Raw genomic sequence first — 21,576 nt, 5'->3', positions numbered from 1 at the left:
CAGAAAGGATTGGGAAAAAACAGCACAGTTGATTTCATAGAGATAGTTTTGACATTTAAAATATTAACCAAAATATCAAATTTCACCTGTCACCTGAAACTATTCATCTCTTTGCTAGCCTGTGAAAGAACACAGAGAGAATGAGTGAGACCAGGGCAGCAGTGGCTTGCACTGTAATTCTTAATGAGTTAATGAGGCCAATTAATTACCAAGCATAACAGGAGAGAAGGAGGCAGAAATCAAAAGTCCACTGGATTTAGGCAAGCAACTGCATAGGGAAATAGCCGTCTTCACTGTTCACTCACACACTCCCCCACATACTCACACACACACAAACAAACACAATCTGCTGCAACTGAAGCAAATCACAAGTAACAGCCAGCAGCTTCTACTTGGTCTAAATCGCTGCAGAGTTTCATTACAGACATGTGGCGTGTCCTTACAACCATCATGTCTTCGTGCGGAGACGTGCTGACTGCTGTTGCAAAGCAGTTTCTGTTTTCAGTTGGAAATCAGAAACCTGCACAACAAAACTTACTCTAGAGTTTTGTGCTAAGCATGCTTTCACCCAAGCCATTCATTGACAAAAGTTCACTTTGAAGATATGATTCACGTATATTTAGATTTGTGCATGTGGCCCATTAAGGAAGCCCAGTCATGCTGCAGGGACAGAACAGCAGAGGTATTGATTAAACAATGCATTACACATTCAGAACACTGCAAACCTCAGCTTATTAGATTTGGCCATCTTTACTCCACTACATCTACTGCTGTGGGCTCTATCTCAACACCCTACAGCAGTTTTCTGAGCTCTTTTGTTCTGTGTCTTACATCACTTCCTGTTAGATCTCCACATGGTTCCTGTCTCTAGGTTAAAGAGGAGCAAATCAAGATTGAGACAGAGAGAGACAGAGAAGGAGTGATGATACTTTGATGTAATTCAGATATCTGAAATACAATTACAGCTATTGAAAATTATATTTACACTAGTAACATTTATATTTGAGATAATTTCAGTGCCTTTACAATTAGTCAGAATTGAATTTTAGATATCAAAAGGGAATATCCAACTGTGACAATGGCGACATATCCAGAATGGTTTGTTGATATGTCAAAAAGTGATTTCCACTAGTCAGCCCTCCTGATTTAAAGTTGAAAGGGCTCACCATAAATTACGTGAGTTTTAGTGCTCACATCCGTAGCTACCAAAGAGTAAAAAAGCTCACTGCTGACACGTATTTTACACGGTGAAACACAGATGGCTGACGCTACCCTAAAAACAGGTGATGTGCTTCACAGAGTCCTTCACGTCATAGAGGGGTTCTCACCCAATTACATAAATAGACTGGAGACTCCCAGAGGACACAGGCAGAAACACAACCAGGACACAAGATGCAGTGTGGGAAGGAAGTACAGGAAGTAGTACAATGAACAGGACTGTGATCAGCACTAAAACAATATAAAAACAACTGACTTGACTATTCAATCAATAAAATCAGGACTGATATTGCAACCTTACGTTTGTTTTGGTTTGTTGTCTCCTTGTTGTCTCCCTCCCATTTGACCTTCTGATAACGAGCTTATTGAGTTTTGATTCTAAAACATTTCATACTTTTTTTAAAGAAAAATGATGTACAAATACTTCGTGTTTGGAGCTCAGAACAATGTTTCTGACACTAGTGAGCAGTATGCACAAATCCTTATCAGTATTACTGTGATAAGATGTAAATTCCTATGAGTGTTAGCTTGCAAAAAAACTAAGTTGCTAAGCAACAGCCATGGAGCAGGCTTGTGGGGTGAACACGGCTGCCACGTATGACTTCAGGAGCTAAAACTCCGTCCATCTGCCAACAGCTAGACGGCCTGTTGAGACAACAGTCTGCTACTGAAGTACATGATCTGGGACCAGTAGAGCTGGATATGCACCAAGACATGTTTGTATTTCTGTACCCGTGAGGGTCACATTGGAATGAAAGCTTTTTTATATAATATCAAACTGCAATCCGAACATAATGTTATCCTTAACCCTAAAACCAAGTCCTGATCCTTAAACAGCTCTTAGAAGATGTGATGATGAGCAAAAATGTCCCAGACTTTGTAAAAATATCCTCACTGTAACGACCTGAAACTGCCACACCCTGTAAGCGTGCACACACTTTCTTATCAGACCAGTTCCTCGGGCTGTACTGCGATGCTCCTTTTGTATAATAAAAATGCTGCCTCACACTTTACCTTCTCAGCTTTAGGCTTTAAAGCATTCAGATATGTGTAGCTGCTGAAGCGTGAAAAACATGTTACTGTGATCATCTCTCTGCTGATGGTTTGGGCAAATCACATGAATACCTTTCAGTTCAGATTTAAGATAAGGTAAGATAAGATAATCCTTTATTAGTCCCATAACTGGGAAATTGCAGATTATTTTGTGATTATATTATGATATTTTGAGCGTGTTTTAGATCCATGTTGGTTGGAGCAGGAAGGAGACTCATTCTGGAGTGTGAACAGACTTAAGTGAAGTCTCTACACTCTTAACACCTTTGATTATGTTGCTCTCACTCAAGTTGGGCTCTTTATGGGGCTTGATATTATGATATAAAGAAAAAAATTAACCAAGCAGCGTAAGATCTGACAAGTGTTGAGTAGGATGTTATTTTTTAATTTTATTCTTTTTAACTGTCAGCCAAATTATGTACTTTCATCTGAAGATGCAAACTAAGAAATGCACTTTGCAATATTCTGATAATTTTTCAGCTTGTGGGTGTAGAAACCACAGTGGACTCCTTCATACATCAGAGCAATAGCAGATTATTTTTAACAGACAACACCTCAGAAAAATCAACACCATATTTGAACTGGTGATCAATCATTTTGACGTTGTTTAAAAACTATGCACGTGTATCAGTTTTTCTAACCACATGTAACAATCAAACTATTTTTTTTAAAACTTAAAATGACTGATTGTTTTCCAGATTAAACAGTCCAAATGCCAAAGAAATTCAGTTTATTTTAAGATTAGATACGAAAAATTTCCAGGCTGCAGCCATCAAATGTTTGGCATTAACTTTGATAAACTAATTGTAAAAATAGCTGCCAATAAATTTTCTGCCTTTAAAATAATTAATTAACAGACCAATTATTTCAGCCCTGGTTTCAAGCGTGCCCAAGGTCGTCTCACAGCATGTGCACAGATAACACATAGCACAGTGTTGTGCTTTGGCTCCATCCCTCTGCACCCACCGGGGGAGTTCAGTCTGAGCCCTGCCCAGGATGAGACTGCAGAGCCATTATGCCACAGCCAACTGTATGCACCATCACAGTGGTGTGAGAGGAGTTTCTATGACTGAAATACACTCAGCACAGCCATCTTTAAAGTTTCAGATAAGCATAAGTGCATAACTGCTAAGCTTTATGATAATAAATGTAGTGTCAGTGTGGTGTTTCTTCAGAAATACAGGAGTTGTTTGGCTTTCCTCAGCACAGATGAACTGCCAGGATTTGTTTATATCATACACTCTGCACAGATAAAACTGCAACCTGCTAACTTCACAGTTACATTCTCTACAACAGTCCATATGGGTTCATTGGCGTCCATGTGTCCTGTCAAAAAACTCTTCCAGCAACCACTCACTGTTACTCAGAATACTCTGAAGGGTCATCACGTACAGTATCTGAATCTGTACTGATAATAGGCAAAGTGATACTGCTGACTGATACCCACTAACCCGAAACAGCGTCAGTAGCACAGATGGACTAGCATGGATGCAAATAAGAGAACAAATTTAGCTTTAGCATCAGCTAGCCTCTTTTAGCTTTAGTTTAATAGTCAGTGTGACGTGATATTAGACTGTGTGATACTCTATCAATTCTCAGAAACACCATACTGAGCCAGTATTTGTCAGTTAGACATGTGAACACAGCAGCCCAAAGTCACCTCAGTGAATCCTGGACGTGTAGCTGGGGAAACACTGACTATAACCCAATTATGTCTGTGTCAACTGCAGCTTTAGACAAGAGGCTGATGTGCTGTATAAATCTCTTTAATATGAAACAGATCCTATCGGGACACAGCAGTGAAGGTTACAGCGCTCCCCTCTCTATTTAAAAACCCTCTGTAATACTTTCTGCCCTTGTCACCGGCTTTGTTACACTTCTCATTTAGCGCTTTAGTGCTTAATACAGCGACCATTGTACAAAACAAAACTAAAATGAATTTGACATTGGATAATGAAAGGATGTGACTTTGTTTACATCAGTGATGCCAGTCTGAAGGGAAACAGTCACGAGAAGTCACTTTCTCTTGTAGATTACACATATAAATCTTAACCTTCCGTGACCAAACATGTTTTTGACAACTAAAATTCATGTTTCCAAACAAAGCTGATACTTCCATTCATTCATCTCTTGCTAACCATTAGTTCAGTAGACTAGCTGGCATCTACAGTATATATCAACACAATTAAAGGCTGAAAAATATCTGCAGGCACTTCTTACCTGTCGAGGAAATAATGTGAACATTTAATGGGTGCAGACTTAATCTCTGAAAATACCTAATCGTAAATGAAAGATCTGCAGTATCAGTGTGCCATGAAGAAGCCTGATATTCAGCTGTCACTCTGCTGACATGCACGATTCAACGAAATAATTTCCAGTCAGAAACATGCTGTCAAACTCTTTGTATGTTTTCACATGCAGGCTTAATGAAGCTGATTCTTATAGAACAAGAAGAAAAAGCTACAGATTCTAAAACATGGAGGCTTATACGCATGTTAAACCAGACAGCGCAGACAATCTTTATAATCAGCACAGTTTCAAGGCGGACACTCAAGATTAGCGTCACCAGTTCAGCACGTGACCAGTTGTGAAATCTGGTCACAATCTGCCCTTCTGTTCCTGAGCTCTGCTGTTGAATAATGGACAGAAGACATCGTGATGTCACAGTGAAGTTCACCTTTGACCCTTTGGATAGAAAATGTCACCACTTAGACATTTAGGTGAAACTTTGTCGTAATTAGTGCATGAATTCTTGAGTGTTTTGTGAGGTCACAGTGACCTTGACCTTTGACCAACAAATTCTAATCAGTCAATGTGATAAAATTCCCTCATGAGGAAAAATGTTCACAAGAATGGTCAAGACGTAAAGCCACAGTGACCTTTGACCTTTGACTGACCATATAATCTGCGTTCACAAGAATGGGACGGATGGACAAGCAACCCAAAAACACAACACTGCACTCCACTGACATAATAAGAAAAGTACTATAACTGATCTGTGAGGCAGGTTGAAGGACTGGCAGGACTCACCTTTTCGATTTTATCAAGCCATTCCTTATTCTGGGCCAACTCGGCCATGAAGGCCTGGTGCTTCAGCCATTTCTTGTGAAGCTTCTGGGACTCGTCTCGGCTGCTGTCCCTCGCCATCAGCATCTTCTCACACACCCAGTCCCCCAGCTGGAAGAGAGAGGCAAGGTGTGAAGAGGAGAGAGAAAGAGCAGGTGTCAACACTGGAAGAGCATACACACTGTAAATAACTATTGGTGTGTATAAAATCACTCCTCACTTTAAAAACATCTGGATACACCGAAACACATTGAAATGTGCAGGCTGAAACTGTGTCCAATTCATAAGAGAAACATGTTTGATTGCATAATAGACACAAATATATCACATTAATCATCATTCACACGTGAACGTTTTCATTCGCTTGTGTGAAAAAAGCTACATGAAAACAGGGCAAATTCTGTTGTAGATAAACACGGTAGCAACACATACGGTAGGAAATACAAGGTCAAACACACAGACATGAATATTTCATGACGCACAGCAGGCACATGTAGGCAGACACACGTGTACCAACAAGCATGGCCGCAAGAATTCACATGTACACACAACAGATGAGCGTCCACAGCGTCGACACATACGCACACAGTAAACGATCCACACACACGGAGTAAAGTCTCTGTCTGTGTGAGGCAAACACACAGTGAAAACACATCACGCCTGCACTGACAGTATCACCAACATATTCAGGTCAGCGTCAGCACCCGCGTGTCACCGTCATCAACATCCTCACACCTGCATGCAACGTTTCCACCTGCGCTCCCGTCCCTCTCTCCTAACCCAACTGAAAAGCGAGTAACCCGTTTACCGGCGGCGTTTAACTGGAACAGCCCGCGGGATTGTGGCAGCTGCAGGCAGCCGCTGGTATCCGCATCCTTGCCGCTCTGCCGTCACACACATGCAAAAGACGCTCCTCACCGCAGAGCTGGAGTGAGAGCGAGAACGAAGGAGGGGAAAGAAAGAGCTGGGCAGAAAGAGAGTCCAACTCGAGACAGCGACACAAAAGGTGTGCTGAGAAGAAAATGCCAAGCAGGAGGGTAAATAACAACAATACTGAAGGCTGAGGAGACAGACTGGAGACGCTCTCTCTCTCTCTCCCTCGCTGTGTTGCTGAGGATTCGCTGTACACTCAAACAGGAGGGGAGGGGTTCGATCGGTGACGAGCGAGAGGGCAAGAATGACTGGAGAAGAAGAAGAAGAAAAAAATCATCCTCCCCAAAACAATAAAATGGCAGGCAGCCGAGTCGGCGGATGGGCGCCCCTCCCCTGCCTCACACCTTCAGCAAGTGGGCGAGCAAGTGAGCAAGCAGGCTGCCCAGCTGGTTGGAGGAGAGGTGGAGAGGAGGAGGAGGATAAGAGGGAGGAGCAAAAGACTGGGATTGAGATTTTGGGGGCAGGGGATTCATGCAGCGCCTCCAGGCTCACCAGTCACAGCTAATGATGCTGAGCTGGAGGAGATGCAGTGGTGGTGGTGGTGGGGGGCTTAAAATGGTGTCAAAATGAGTGTGAAGGGAAAGAAAGACTGAAACGCACCAGACTCCACCAAGAGCAGAGTTCACTACTCCTCTACAGCTGCTTTTGTTTCATCTATCCCCTCCTGCACTACACCCACCAACCCCCTCTTCCATCCTTCTCCTCCACTCTGCAGCAGTCCCAGGCAGCTGTACTCCCAGTCTCCAGCTCGCCTGACGCTGCCGCAGTGGTAAAGCAGAGAGAGAGAGAGAGAGAGAGAGAGAGAGAGGGAGGGAGAGAGAGAGAGAGAGAGAGAGAGAGAGAGAGAGACAGAGGGTAGCGGTTTGGACAGTGCAAAAGAGAAAGAGGAGGATCGATAGTGAAGAGAAAGACAGATAGTAAAGGATTGGACAGAGCAGTGATTTATCCTGAATGATGTATTTGTAGTTTGATGGATTTACTGCTCGTCTTTCCTTTAAAGGACAGGGGTTGTATTTCTGTCCAACCCCCCCTCCGTTTGTCACCTCTTCCTGGAGCTATCACACATATGGACACACACCACAGATGGGTAAGGACACGCCGGCTAACACGAGTAAACACGCCTCACACATCTCACACACATACATGCAGACTGTGTGCACACTCACACTCAAAGACTGTACAAACACACACACACAGGTCTCACGACTGCAGAGGTCATGGGGGGTCATAGCCTGATGCCCCCCTTGAGACTGTAAATGAATTGAATGAGGGAAAAGGAGGAGGAGAGAGGGAGTGTGGTGCGTGTGTGTGTGTGTGTGTGTGTTTGAGAATGAATGAAAACGAACAAGGGAGGTGGAGATAGAGTTTGTTTGATGTAAAAAGGGAAGAAAGGGACAGAGAAGAAGTGGGAGAGAGGACAACAAAAGAGGGAGGAGGAGGAGCAGGAGCAGAGGAGGATCCATAGCATCTGACTCCACCATGTTCATGTACACATTCCTGTAGCACTCTGATAACAAATTAATTCACCTGGTAACAGGTAACAGAAATTCTTCCCTGTTTCTGCATCACTGTGAGATGAATTCCTCCGGGTTTAGTCTGAACACCTCTGACATTCTATATCCTAAATCTTAGACTACTAAATCAAAACAATTAATCAATATGGAAAATAATAATTACTTGCTTATTACTTAATTACTATTAATTACAAAAATCAGATTATTTTCCCATGAAGTGGATCCTTTTTTAAAATCAATTTTAAAATACTGTAAACGAGTGCGACACAGACACAAAATTCAAGATACACTCATTACTAATTTTCATATGTACTGTAAGACAATCATGACAAGCATCCCTGTTTTTAAAGCACTGGATGTCAGGGAAAAGTTTGTATTAACATGAGTTCACAAGTGCCCTGCAAATTGACAGTAATAAGTTGTATTTTGTTTTTTTTTTTTTGGTATTCCTGCATGGTTTCAACATTTTGCTTCTCTAGAACAGATTCAGTTTTGTATACCAATGTTTTTATAATCTGGTATGCAGTCACCGAGTGAACTGAGAGCCCATGTAAGTGTTTACAAGTCTTTGTGTACTGCTGGTGTAGTCAGCAAATATCTGAGGCAAATACAAACATTAAAGAAAAGATCACTGAAAAATGCACAATGTATATAGATGTAGTTAACTGGTAATAAAGCAAATTTTGAGTCTATAAAAGTAATGAGGCTTTACACTTTTTGATTAGTAAGGGAAGTATTCCTAAAAATACTACTACTCTGGGGTACTTTTAGATTGTTAGTCCAACACAAACCCTGATGACTTCCTAAAGTCATCTTAAACTCTTGTATAGTTTATCACCACTGGATTACTTTGATTTTTGCCACATGATTGGCAGTTGATTTGCTGTATCATTGAGCAGCAGTGTAGGTTGCTCTGAATGTGTCATAAATCTACCCCTAAAAACCAGCTGTAACAAATATAAACTGTAAATGTGATTATTTTGTGTCCAACAACAACATTTGCCACATACAGATCAGTATAAAAGTGCTGGCAAGAAAATGGAGAGCAGCAGCTGGTAGCAGGAAACATGAAGATGCAGCTTGGACTGAACCTGCTGACAGCTGAAAGCTCAGGTTCCTACAGACTGACGCAGTGTCACTCGCCCACTGTGGACCACACACACACACACACACATAGAGTCAGGGGAAGACTCCTCATGCATACTGTATTTTTACAGACAGGCATAAAACATATGAGCAGACACACAGATATGGCTCCCACACACACGCACACATACACACTCATGTACACACTGAGATACACTCTTCCTCCTCTGAATTAGTGATGAGGAGCTGTGCTGCTGAATTATTCAGTCAAAGAGAGAAAGTTGCTGAAACTAAACAAGGTTTTGGCCCAGAAAGAAGCCCATGACTCCGCAGGCTGCGAGAGCTGATGTGAACCGTGTGCAGCTGGACACGCAAGTCAACAGTAACTTCCAACTGGAAAGTCCTCAAAACACTGTACATCTCAGCTCACCGTGGACAGCTTCTGCACGGCAGTTCTCAAAAAATCAAAACAGTTATCTTGCACTACCACTAGAGGTCACCAAAATGTGAAGCTGGCAAAGGAAACAAAAAGGAATAAAGAGTTTATGGTCCCCTCACTTGTCTCCTGAACTGATTCAGTTCACTCCTGTATTCAGCCCCTAACGGATCAACCAGTACAACCAGCCTGTTGGCCTCCTACCTCGTGACAGTCCTGAAGAAACCTCTGAAGTTCCCACTGGTCGTTCAGTTTTTCCAACCACTGCTGGGCCAGCTCTCGGTTCTGGTTTCCTCTGGAAGAGGGAGGAACGGTTTCAAGTTGAAATAACTAAAAATTAACTAAATTTTAACATATATACATAACTTGACACTGTCAGTGACACTCAGTGAAGCTTAGTGATGAGTGCGTTCATTTTATTTGTTATTCATACCTGAATAAAAAAAAATGTAATTATCATAATAAGCACTAAGAAATGATTTATTATAGAAACAAAATGTAACACATTAAAGTAATTAGGTTGCTATGCGCTCATTCATTTGTCCCGATGGGTGGAAAACAAATGTCCGTTGACTTAATTCATGTAAATTTAATCTATGAACCATATGGTTCTCACATTTGCTTTTGTTGGAAACATACACACACAAAAAGCCCAACCCCCTCTGAAAACACACACACACACACACACACACACACACACACACCACCAGCTCAGCTATCACACAGATTTCATGGTCAGATGTCGGGTGTGGACTAAACAAATCAAGCTCTTCTTCTGTATTTTGTTCAATTCTTTCACTGCCATTGTTATTTTCATTATTGCTGTATTGTGTTTGGGCAGCTGCTTAGATCTTTGTGCTTTAAAATCAGCTCGACGTACAGCTAAGACAGTTACAACCTGAACAGAGACAAAATTAAATCCTAGTTTAATGGAGATACAGAACATTTTGTAAAGTGAAATAAAACTGCTGAAGCTCTTGAGGTACTGACAAACAGAATATTTTTTAGTAGTTGAACTGTGCTTTAAATAAATAATAAATAATAAATTCCCATTATCGGAGAGTCTGTTTTATTTATGTCATAATATTCTTACACTCAGCGAATCTCCTCCATAAGGAATTCACAAAGTCGAAGAAAAACTGAAAAACTACCAAACTGCTAAATACTGAGAGATGTGACAGATTTTCAGCTTTGACCTCAAGTTAGTCTTGGCTTCATTCTCCTGTACTAATCTTGATATCCCTTTAGTTTTCATGTTTGCATGTGGTACCTGTTAGCGAGGGTGTCGATTCGTTCCCTGATGCGTTCAGAGTAGATGTTGCTCTGGCTGATCAGACTCTCCCCAGCCTCGATCACAGCTTTGATCCTGTGCAGGTTCAGCTCCATGGTGGTGGTGAAGTCCTTGTGTTTCTTGATGGCGGCTTCGACTGTTTCCACCGTAGTGGGCAGCTCCACGTGAGCCAGGGCCGACTCCTGGAAAAAGAAGACGGGATGCAGGAAGGTGATTTCTAGTTTCAGGGACTGATTAAGTGAAGGAGATTAAAAAAAGAAAAGAGCAAAGAGACATCAAAATAAACAAATAGATAAGAGGGGAGCAGAAGAAGTCAGCACCACCATTGCAAAGCGGATTAATTTTCTTCTGTCAATTACTTAAGAGCACAAAGTGTCAAATGATGCTGTTTTGAAACAAAAAAAAATACTCAAACCAACATATCATTACAAATGTATGAGGCTTCTGGAAACAGACATAATGAATCAAATTAAGGGAGAAACAACAGGGGCAGACTGGCGGAGATCTATGGCCTGGAACGTCTTTGATACACAGTGAAGAAGAAATGCTGCTCTCTCTAAATCAACCCCCCTCCAGGCTAATAAGAAGAGCTGGTCCCTGGTAAAAATCTATTATCAAACTGAAAGGGACGTTGTGGCCACACACACATGCACACACAGGAGTCAAGGGCAGATGTGCCCGTGACATTTCAGATTAGAAAAACAAACCTCTGCAGATGTGATACTGAGACTAAACACAGCAATGCAGACTGTAAGTATGACACAGGCTAACCTTTAGAGCTGGAAAGCATTTCTATATGGCAATATGATAACTACATTACAAAGACTGGAGGGACTGAATGATATACCTAAAATGAAAATGACAAGATAGTCCTGTAAAAACTGCACCAAAATCACAATACTAATTTACATATTTTACTTTAATACTAATTCATTGATACTGCTAAAATGTAAAAGACATAAAACATAATATCTTTCTGTAATGTTTGTAATATAATACCACTTAATTAATGCCACTGACGCAACTTTTAAAACCAGTTAAGATCCAAGGTCTGATCTTTGCAAAACACATCTAAAACACAGAGTCTAAAACTGCTGGGTTCTCTGGCTCTGCAGGCTGATGCCGGATTGGCTGGAGCAATCGGCTCGTTCTTGACGGACATGTTTTGAAGAGCCTCTGCACTAGTATCGTATAACACCAGGACACCTGCTGACACGCTGACACACACACACACACACACACATATAATCTCTTATTTTCCCTTTGTCTTGTTCTCTCACTTTGGCAGGGCTGAGCTGGCCACACCCTGTCCACTCTACTGCAGTCAGAAAGCAGCATTTGGTCTGTTCAGAGGTGTCCGTGAGGACACGACCAAGTTTCAGTGATAAGATATGACATAACCACTGATGATGTCACCATCATTATCATGTGATCAGACTAAAGCACAAATGCAGAGTGCAATTTATCATCCAAAAGCTGCTGACATCTTAAGGTCTGAGCTTTGAGGAAGGTCAGCAGACAACAGTTTAAGATATGAGTCTGTACCACTGTTCCACTCTGTAACTGTGTTTTTACTGATCCTGTGTGTAGTATATTGCTCCCTCTGGTCTGCCACCATCAGAGAAAAAGATAAGATGAAAAACAAGCACAGCAAAGGTAGATTTGTCTCTGCCTCAGTGGCAACCAGACAAGCTCAGGGAAACATCACCTAAAAGGTGAAACAGCAACATGAAAGCACATCATACATGCTAACATTCAGCTCCTGTTTTCATCTGGCTGTCAGACACAATTAAATGTTGCAAAAAGCAGCTCAGTTATTTAAGTTAAGCAGATTTGTTTGCCACAAAGGGTCTGGAGCAAATGAAAGAGGCTTTGGTAACATGTGCATCCTGTATATGATGAGAGTACATTAAGGGAAGTTATATAATCACTACAAATAGAAAAGTCATGGAGAACAGAGGCTCATAATCTGCACAGCTTTTTCACCTGGAGTTGGTCAAATTTCATGCTGAACTGATCACCAGCGCTCATTAAGATTCATCCTCTTATTCATCTTGTTTGTCTCACCTGGTTGTTGAGGAAGGACTCAGCCTGTTTTACATCTCGCAAGAACAGATGGAAAATGTGAGCCTGGACCAGAACCTCTCTCCTGCTCTCCCACATCTCCAGCAGTTTGTTCCAGCCCACATCAAGCTTCTGCAGCCACTGCTGCAGGGCGGCCTGAGGGAGAGGAGCCTCCTCGGACTCCAGCAGCTCATTCATGGCCTGCAGGCGCTCGTAGTCCTCCTCATACCTGCACAGAAAACAATGGACACCCATTCAGTTATTCTTTGAACACCTGATTTTAGTTTTAAACCTTTTATGGAGATATTTTAGGGATAAGGCTACAAATCCCAGTCTAATCCTAATATCGGATCATGTTAAAAACAAGATAATCCTTCTGTTGTCTTGTGGTAACCCACCGTCCAATCTCCTCCTTTAAAGCAGCGTGTTTGTTGATGAGTCTTTCTGCCTCCTCCAGGTCGTTGGGCAACTGGTCTGAGGCTGCTGCTGTCTGCGTCTGGACCAACCAGGTGAGGAACGAGTCCAGGTCCTGACGGGACAGGGAGAGGAGCGCAATTTACATCTAATCAATTCCATTGTTAGTCTACACTACAGAAGTTTGTGCATACAGACAAATCCGTTGAAATACAGGCAGATCCTATGGCTTGTTTCCAGATTATCAGTTGTGCCCAAATGCTACTACTTAGCTTGCAGCACATGCAGGTTTTTCTACAAAGACTTACTTCCCAAAATAACCAATGCCACTACCACAACTTTCTAAATGTCTGTTGCTGTGCAAACAAGAAACCGAATCTCACATACATTGTGATTTGTTGCTGAAAACTCAAAAGGCCCTCTCTAGAGCGACGGTTTGGTTTGTCCATTCTGAGCTACTGTAGCAACATGGTGGAGGGACTATCCCTGTGTACCTGTATGAAGCTCTGGAGCCTGCCAGCCACCATTAGTGAGTCCTCGCAGCCCTGCAGTGTGTGTTTCAGCTCTTCCCACTCCAAACTGATGCCATCAAACGGAACAAGAACCTCCATGGCCCGACCTGGGTGGGCAGTGGCCAGATGTTCCGCCTCTTCCTACATCACCAGACAAAAAATGGCATTATGGCCTTTTCTGCTACATAATACAACCGTCATATAAAACAGAGCAGAATCACAGAAATAGAATAAATGGAAAAATAAACAGTTAAACATTAACAGTTACAGCCAACCTTGAATTTCCCTTGGGATCAATCTATCTATCTATCTAACATGCCGAGAAAGACTGAGACATCAGAGAAAAGCTGAAAACTTTCAAAGGTGTTTGTTTTTACGATGCAAATTAACAAAAGTGATTTTTATTGATAAGGAAATGCCACTCTTGAAACCCTTCCTCAGTCTTTCTTCAACATCTATATTGTCACTGAAGGCTCCCATACTCCCCCACCTGCAGATGCAGTAGTTTGGGCTCCAGGACGGAGAGGGCTCCCTCCATGGTGGAGAGGCGTCTCTGCAGAGCCAGGACTCCTCCCAGGTCGCTGTCCATGTACTGAGTGGCGTCGATGGCTTTTCTCTTTTCCTGGATCTGAGACTTGATCTCAGCACACTCCAGCAGGTAGTTCTGAAGGCGTAACATCGAGTCCAGCTGATCTTTCTTCTGCTCAACCAGCTCCACAATGCTATTCCACCTGGTGACAGGCAGGACAGAGTGATACTGAAAGTGGGATGAAGAGAGTGTGGTACTGTGAACTCTCATTTCAGTCCATTTGAAGTCCTTAAAGCAGCATTTATTGTTCTTCCTTCACTGAGGTATCACAATTTCTGTCCTGAATCAAAAATTTATCGAAATGAGCTTTTAATTTCAATCTACAAAATCAAAAGAACGATCTGCAATTTTAATCAATATTTCTTCATAAATAATTCCAGTCCTTTGTTCCAGGTCAAATGATCAAAATGCAGAAGACACGTCAAGCAGGAGTAATCTTAAACAGATTATACGTGAACTGAAAAATAAAATAGCTGAAGGGATTTAAACAAGTCTTAAACTTTGACACCTATGATTATCAGAGCCCTTTTCATTTCCATCAGAGACGCAAAATCTAAAGGTCTTAAACATGGACAGTTAAAATCAAGTTAATCTGGGGAAGAGCTAAGCTGTATCATCATTAAAACACGTTAAATTCATTATCGTGATGACATGATATGCACCGTTACTGCGCGCTCTGCTGTGGTCTCAGCGCAGGCCTACAATATCGTCACACAATATGCTCTCCTGAATCTGCTCCAGACCAGCAGGTCTCCATACACAAGAAAGCTCAGCCAAGAAACACACGGTCACACGCATGCACAGATGAACACACACACACACACACACACACACCACAGAGATCCTTGTGACTGTAATGAGGTAATGGCAGAGTCGCTGAGAGGCAGACAGAGCGCACAGCAGGTGGGCAGGAAAACAGTTCGGTGACACTGACCTCAGAGCTGCAAAAGTCTTACAGGTGCAACATGTTGGTGGTGACAGAATGATTTGTTGTCAACACATTTTAATCATTAGCTAGTATACATGTTAGTAGCATATTGGCTTTTTATTTGTCATAATAAAACACTTATCAATGCCTCATTAGGCCATTAAGAGTTTTCCCTCAGTAACCTCTTAAACACTTATTATGATTTGTTTAACGTATTTATATACTGCGTGAAATAAAGGACCACCATGACTGCATGCCAGCATAAACTGAGACAGAATTAATTAAAGAATCAAATAATAACTAACACCAGGGAAGGCAGTGAGGAGGGAAAAGTCTTTATTATGTATGTTTGTTGTTATTTTTTCTCCCGCCTGGCCTCGTCTTAACTGAGGCAGCCAGCACAGATGGTTGCCCTGAGACCAGCTCCATGTGCCAAGGTCACAAGACTCATGGATGCATGGCCGCCACGGGCTGCACTGCCAGAAGTAACAGTGGTCAGTGAACATGACCGAGACGGCTAAAAAAGCCAAACTCATCACAGGTAAGCGTGGCTGAATGTTAGTGAAAATAAACATGTTGGCCGTAAAAGCTGAGAGAGACTTGTGCAGCAGAGGTATGTGCTGCTATTTTACATTTTGTACCATCTCAGGCACTGAGCTCACACTCTACAAAGATACAAAGAGGAGGAAGCAGGTAGTTCAGCCTCTTGTTAAGACAGTGACTGACAGGACGCTTGTCAAAAGACAATTATGTGAGTATGAATTCCCCTGAATAATTCTCTTCCATTCCTCGCCAACTCTCTCTCTGCATGTCACTCTGCCTCCATCTCCTCCCACCCCCCGGGAGTAAAATAGGACAGAGCTCTGATAAACCAGCGCTCTATTTAACAGACAGGGAACTGTCAGCTCACAGGCTACAGGCTGGTCTTCACATACAGTACACAACACAACACTCAACAATCAACACAGCATTAATCACTAGTTACTGGCTCATGACTGATATAAGGATTGCTGGTCATGTTGATGGGATCCACTATTACTATTATGTTAAAGGAGGCATGTTATGCTTTTCAGCTTGGTTCAACTTTTGAGATTTTGTGACACTAACTGTACTGAAACATGTTATTTAGATTTTATTTGACTTTATTCTACTACATTAGATTTTTCATCTGTATTTGTTTTAAATGATGTTCTGTGACTCAGACAAAGCCCTTTGAGTTGCCTCTGGGTTTGAAGGTGCTTTACAAATGTACATGTCATAGTGGTACAAGCGCAACCACTTGACTGCTCCCACCACACTACTACCTGTGGTGTTAGCCGTTGGGAGGTCAGTTCTGAGTACCTGGAGTTGAGATGGTCCTGACAACCTCTGACCTCTGTAGAAGATGGATGCCCTCCATCTAGGAGCTGCTGAACTATCTGGTTAACGTCCAGGATCCTTCCCATCAGGCTGTTCATCTCCTGGTCCAGGCTCTCAAACCTACAATGCGACAGACAGGACAGTAAGTGGGGCAAAAGATTTTTGCGATGATCAGAAGTTCTTTGCTTTAAGCAAAACAACAGAAATCCAGCTAAGCTTTCTTTTGAAACCACAGAATTCAAACCACCACCTCACCTGTGTGCCACCACCTCCACGTCCTCCAGTCTCTCTGGGATCTCCATCTTGTCCAGCCACTGCTCCTTCTCATCAATCCACAGCTCGCAGGCATTGACCTCACTGAACATACGGTAGACGGCGAGGGCGTCGTGAAGCCACTGCTGCCTGAGCACCGCCACCTCGACCACCTCGGTATACAGCTGCTCCACCTCTCCCATGCGCATCTGCACCTCCTGCAGAGAGGAGAGGACACAGACAGACAAGGGGAGAGTAAAGGAAAAGATGTAGAAGGATACACAAAATACAAAAAAGTTAAACATCCTTTGCCTGCTCCCTCTGCTCACCTCCTGTTCACGGTACCGCAGAGGAAGCGCCACCATGTGTTTGCGCAGTGCCACTACATGTAGGCGATGTTTGTCAATGGCCTCGCTGACCCCTCTGTGTTTCTTCAGCAGGGACTGGGTCGAGTACTCATCATGTCCGAAGTCTTCGCTGGAGACCAGGCGGTAAGCGTCCTGCAGCCAGGCCACCAGGTCGTCCGTCTCCGTGGAGAACTGAAAAAAGTTTAGCGCCTCCTGCAGGTGGCCAAGGCGCTGCGCAGCCTGGTCCTCCAGCCTCTTCCACTCGCCCTTCACCTCCATGATGCGCTCCTGTATCCCCGCCGTGCCAAAGCTCTTCTCACTCAGGATCTGTTTTCCTCGCTTCATGGTGTTCTGGAGGACCAGGACAGAGGAATAGCAGAGTTACTCCAAATAACTTCACACTGTAAGCAAGGAGGTGGAACTTGAGCCAACATTCTAACTTCAGTGTGGTGTTTCTCTCATTGGCAGGGAGTTTTGGAATGGATGAAACTGCAGGGCTGACTTCTGGTCAGTTGGTCAGCTGGTTGGTTATTACTCTTTGCTGGTGTGACTTTAATAAGAGTCTTTACCGTCTGTTATTACTATTTTGGTGATAGATAGATTTATAGTAAAAAGATTAAGCTGAATTGGTGTTTATTTATCGTCATTTTTATCGTTACCGCGGTAAAGACCAGAGATTATCGGGATAAATTTTTTAGTCCATATCACTCAGCCTTATTTCAAATGTAATAAAAAGTCACTGCCACTTAGCATACTGGTAAAACTGGCGTTAAGTGTTTAATTCACGTGTGATGTTCATGTAGTCATGTCAACGACAGCTTACCTTTACACCAAACAAAAATTGATCTTGCCACATTCTTATTTTTGTTATAGGTGTCACTCGTTTGGCAAATCTGCCTTCACACAGTTTCTACAGAAGAATGTATTTGCACTGTTCAAAGTAATTTTAGCGAATATTTTTTTCTAAGTAAGCTCAAAAACACATTTATACATGCTAATGCATAAATTCACTGAAGTACAGGAAGTTCAGAGCAGCAACTGCAGGTACTCCAGGTGCTGTTTCTCACATACACACAAATAAAAACATAAATACACACACCTGCAGCAGTGATCGGTGAGCCAGCAGTTCTCCAGCCAGAGTCTTGTGTTTTTGTAGTAACTTTAGCACACTGCTCAGGTCCTTCCCATAACCCTGAGCTCCCAAGATGGAGCTCTTCTCCCTGATCCAGGCCTCCGACTCCTCCAGCTCCTAACAGAAGAACAGACACAGCTTGAAATTATACATTTAAACAATTAAATATTAAAAGAGATAAAGAGGCTTTACAACCCTAACCTAATTATAATAACAAAGAATGAGTATAAGATGTAACTTATGAAAAAAGAAGAAATGTAAAGAGAGGAACGAAATAAGTGAAACAATTGATAAATGGCAAAAGATAAAGGATCACTGGAAGAAAAGAGATAATAAAAAAATAAACTGTGAAAGAACAAAGTTCAGAACAGTCCTTAATGCCTGAAGTCCATCTAACACTGATCCCAGTCAGTTTCTCCCAAAAAGCAGAAGGGAATTAGACAGAAATGAATCAGTAATGTGATAAGCAGTAATTAGTGATTCAACAGTGTGAAGAAAGGACAAAGAAATCCACTATCCTCATTATACACTCATTACTTTCATGGTTCATTCTAAAAGCTTTCACCAACATTAACAACTGGCTCATCATCTCTGTGTTATCAAAGTGATGGACAGCTATTTCAGGAGACACAGGCCAAGTATGACACAAGGATATGGACCGTCGAACGAAACAAAACGCAGCATATAACACCCCAAGATAACACTGCTGTTGGAATACAACTGCACCTGATGTTCTTCAAAAGACTGTGGCTCCATAAAAGAACGCTTTAATTTGACTCTGGCATAAGTGTAAGTAAGTAACTAATTGGGTGATAATTTTTACCCCTGTGGCATAGACAGAGCTGGAAAACATCTGATCCTGGAGTCACCCCTCGTCTGTATATTGTCAAATCTGATATGAGCATAATAATTAAAATGACATAATCCTGCATCTTGCCTCATCCTGTCAAGTCATCCTACCTGAAAGAAGGTCCACAGTTGTCTCGACTCCTCAAGCTCAGCGCGTCTTTTAGCTGCCAGTTGTTTCAGCTCCTCCAGACAGGAAGAGACATGGTTGACACGGTTACAGATCACCTGTGGGTCACATGGTTGGTAACCTGGGAGACAACAAAAGCACTTCATTCATGACAGTAGTGTACTCTGCCCTGATGTACTGTGCAGATCACCTTACTAATACAAAGTTCCAAAAATCCATTCTCCACTCGTCTCAAGGTCACAGATACCTTCACTTGACCGAATGAAATCAATACTGGAACTTTGTCTCCTCCTTATTTCATTTAGTCAGTCTGTAACTGATAACAAGAACTGCCTTTCGGCAGTTGCAGAAACAGACTTTTACAGTTTACCAATATTAATCTGGACTATATAATGTAAACCAAACCAATAAACAATTCACCAAATCTCAAACACACTAAAGGCTTCACACACATCATATAGCTCTCATTAATACTTTGACATGGAGCAATAGGACTGTATATTATAATGTATATTGTTTACAAAATAGAAATCTCAGTGTACAATGTCAATTTGAGACCACTCTACTTCAAGAGATTCTGACTTTGTCAACTGAAAGCCACATTTGAGGGTTTATTTTCCTGCCTTCACTACAGGCAACACAAACACAACACAAAACAAACACAAACAAAAAACACTCAAACTTTGTTAAAACAGGTCAAATGAAACACGTCACCAGTGCGATGCACAATACACGAGATACATGAACAAGTATTCACCCTCTATGGTGGTGAATTTGAGTGCAGCGGCGTTGAGCGTCTCGACCCTCTCAGCCTGTATGGTGATGTCAGCTTCCTGCAGGCTGTGTTTCTGCAGCAGGTCGTCCACCTCCAGAAGATGCTTTCCAAAATCCTTCGACAGCAGCTGGACCTGAGAGAGAGAGCAGGAGATACACGAAGGATTAACATAAGAGAGCTGGACAGATGACAGAATAAATGTGTGATTTCATTATCCTGCAGGTTGTTTTCTTTAGTTTAAATTCTATTTTTTCTTTGACTCTCTCATTCAGTCAATATTTTATTTATTCTGTCTGCCCTCTTTCTCCATCTCCACCATATTTATCTATTGAGTAAACAAGAGGAGGGTCTTTCTCGTTCTCTCTCTCACTCTCAGTCTACCTGTGTGTCCTCCATCCAGTCGATCATGTAGACCATGTCCTGAAAAGTCTTCTGCAGGGCCAGGTTCTTCTCTAGCCGGGTCCTCCTGCCAGCCACCAGCTCCTTGAGCAGACTCCACTGGCCCAGGATGTTCTCCTTTCGTGCCAAGATACGTCGGATGTCGTAGTATCCTTCTGCCTCCATCTCTGCGGAAAGCTCCACCACCACCCCAATGCGCTCTTCATATGAGGCTATGTCCGCCTCGATGGCTTCATGTTTCTTCATTGCAGCTTCGACTGCTGGGAGGTCATAGCCAAAATTATCCTATGGGCCAAACAAAGGAACAAACAAATGACAGAAGAAGAAGGAAGGTGTGCAGTTGAAGGCAAAGAAAGGGGGGAGACAAAAGAGGAGAGAAGTTTAAGAATCTGATAAAGATTAACCAACTGTGACAACCAAAGAAGAACCTTAATTTCTGCAAGTTCAGGTAAAGTCCCAACACAGACACTAAAGCGGCACAAGGCAACACACAACTGAGTTACAGGTGTGTGGACTGAAGGTGAGAGAAATGTGAAACTTCAGAAACCAGTGAGGAGAGCAACATGAAGATGGAGAGAAACCTACAGAACAAGGCTGCATGTCTGTCTTTACAATGAAATGAGAAGAGGCAAATCTAATCTACAGTTGCCTGTAAGGCGAGTGTTACTGAACTGAATATAAAAACAGTCTTCTAGTGTAAAACAGTGGGTATACATCATTCTGCAAGTATCAAACATCCAAGTGAAATAACCAGAAGTAAAACACATTTTCAGTGGGAGGGGTTTCTCTGAACTAACGCTGTTCACACTGTTTCACTTAAAAGTTTTAAAAAATCATCCAACAATCTCAATTCCATAAAAAGACACTGTGAAAAAACATAAAAAAAGAAAAAAGCGGATATGATAATTTGCTTGTTGACATGCAATCAGCTGAAAAGAGCACAAATCAGTATATTCAATGTTTGACCTCATCAACATGTTTGATTTTAGTAAAAACATGCTTGTTCCAGATTTCATAAGGTTAGACGAGATGTTAGATCCCCGAGATCCATACCTGTGACACAAGTCTCTGGTTCTCATTGAGCCAGGCTTGTCTCATTGTGGTTTTGTGGTCAAAGCGCTGAGCCAGCAGCTCCAGTTTCTCCTGACGAATCAGCTCTTTGCGCAGAGCCACGCCCCTCTCATGTTCCGCCTTCTCCAGCCTCTCCCAGGCCTGAACAGAAAAGTGACAAA

General features: G+C 42.3%; 1 protein-coding gene across 8 annotated transcripts in view; it reads right to left on the bottom strand.

Annotated features, from left to right (window-relative positions):
- The window catches only part of LOC124059691 (spectrin beta chain, non-erythrocytic 4-like), a 59,237-nt gene that overhangs the window by 21,415 nt on the left and 16,246 nt on the right, over positions 1 to 21,576 (bottom strand). For 7 of the 8 annotated variants that reach the window (XR_006843415.1, XM_046389930.1, XM_046389931.1 and 4 more), the window contains 15 exons: positions 21,398 to 21,556; positions 20,327 to 20,629; positions 19,928 to 20,078; positions 19,155 to 19,291; positions 18,162 to 18,311; positions 17,045 to 17,413; positions 16,719 to 16,933; positions 16,446 to 16,583; positions 14,078 to 14,318; positions 13,570 to 13,728; positions 13,060 to 13,190; positions 12,665 to 12,890; positions 10,577 to 10,779; positions 9,511 to 9,601; positions 5,302 to 5,448 (listed from right to left, as the gene is read on the bottom strand). Coding sequence is in view for 7 of the 8 variants with exons in the window: in XM_046389930.1 (XP_046245886.1) it covers positions 5,302 to 5,448; positions 9,511 to 9,601; positions 10,577 to 10,779; positions 12,665 to 12,890; positions 13,060 to 13,190; positions 13,570 to 13,728; positions 14,078 to 14,318; positions 16,446 to 16,583; positions 16,719 to 16,933; positions 17,045 to 17,413; positions 18,162 to 18,311; positions 19,155 to 19,291; positions 19,928 to 20,078; positions 20,327 to 20,629; positions 21,398 to 21,556 (2,820 nt within the window). In the remaining variant the exon portion in view is untranslated. Of the gene's footprint in view, positions 1 to 5,301; positions 5,449 to 6,145; positions 6,497 to 9,510; positions 9,602 to 10,576; positions 10,780 to 12,664; positions 12,891 to 13,059; positions 13,191 to 13,569; positions 13,729 to 14,077; positions 14,319 to 16,445; positions 16,584 to 16,718; positions 16,934 to 17,044; positions 17,414 to 18,161; positions 18,312 to 19,154; positions 19,292 to 19,927; positions 20,079 to 20,326; positions 20,630 to 21,397; positions 21,557 to 21,576 lie in introns of those variants that run through there. The other variant, XM_046389936.1, reaches the window with a different exon arrangement.

This window comes from Scatophagus argus, chromosome 5 (genome assembly GCF_020382885.2).
Source record: "Scatophagus argus isolate fScaArg1 chromosome 5, fScaArg1.pri, whole genome shotgun sequence".
Lineage (NCBI taxonomy): Eukaryota > Metazoa > Chordata > Actinopteri > Scatophagidae > Scatophagus > Scatophagus argus.
The sequence above is the reverse complement of the archived record's forward strand: the minus strand, read 5'-3'. Positions and strand labels throughout refer to the sequence as shown.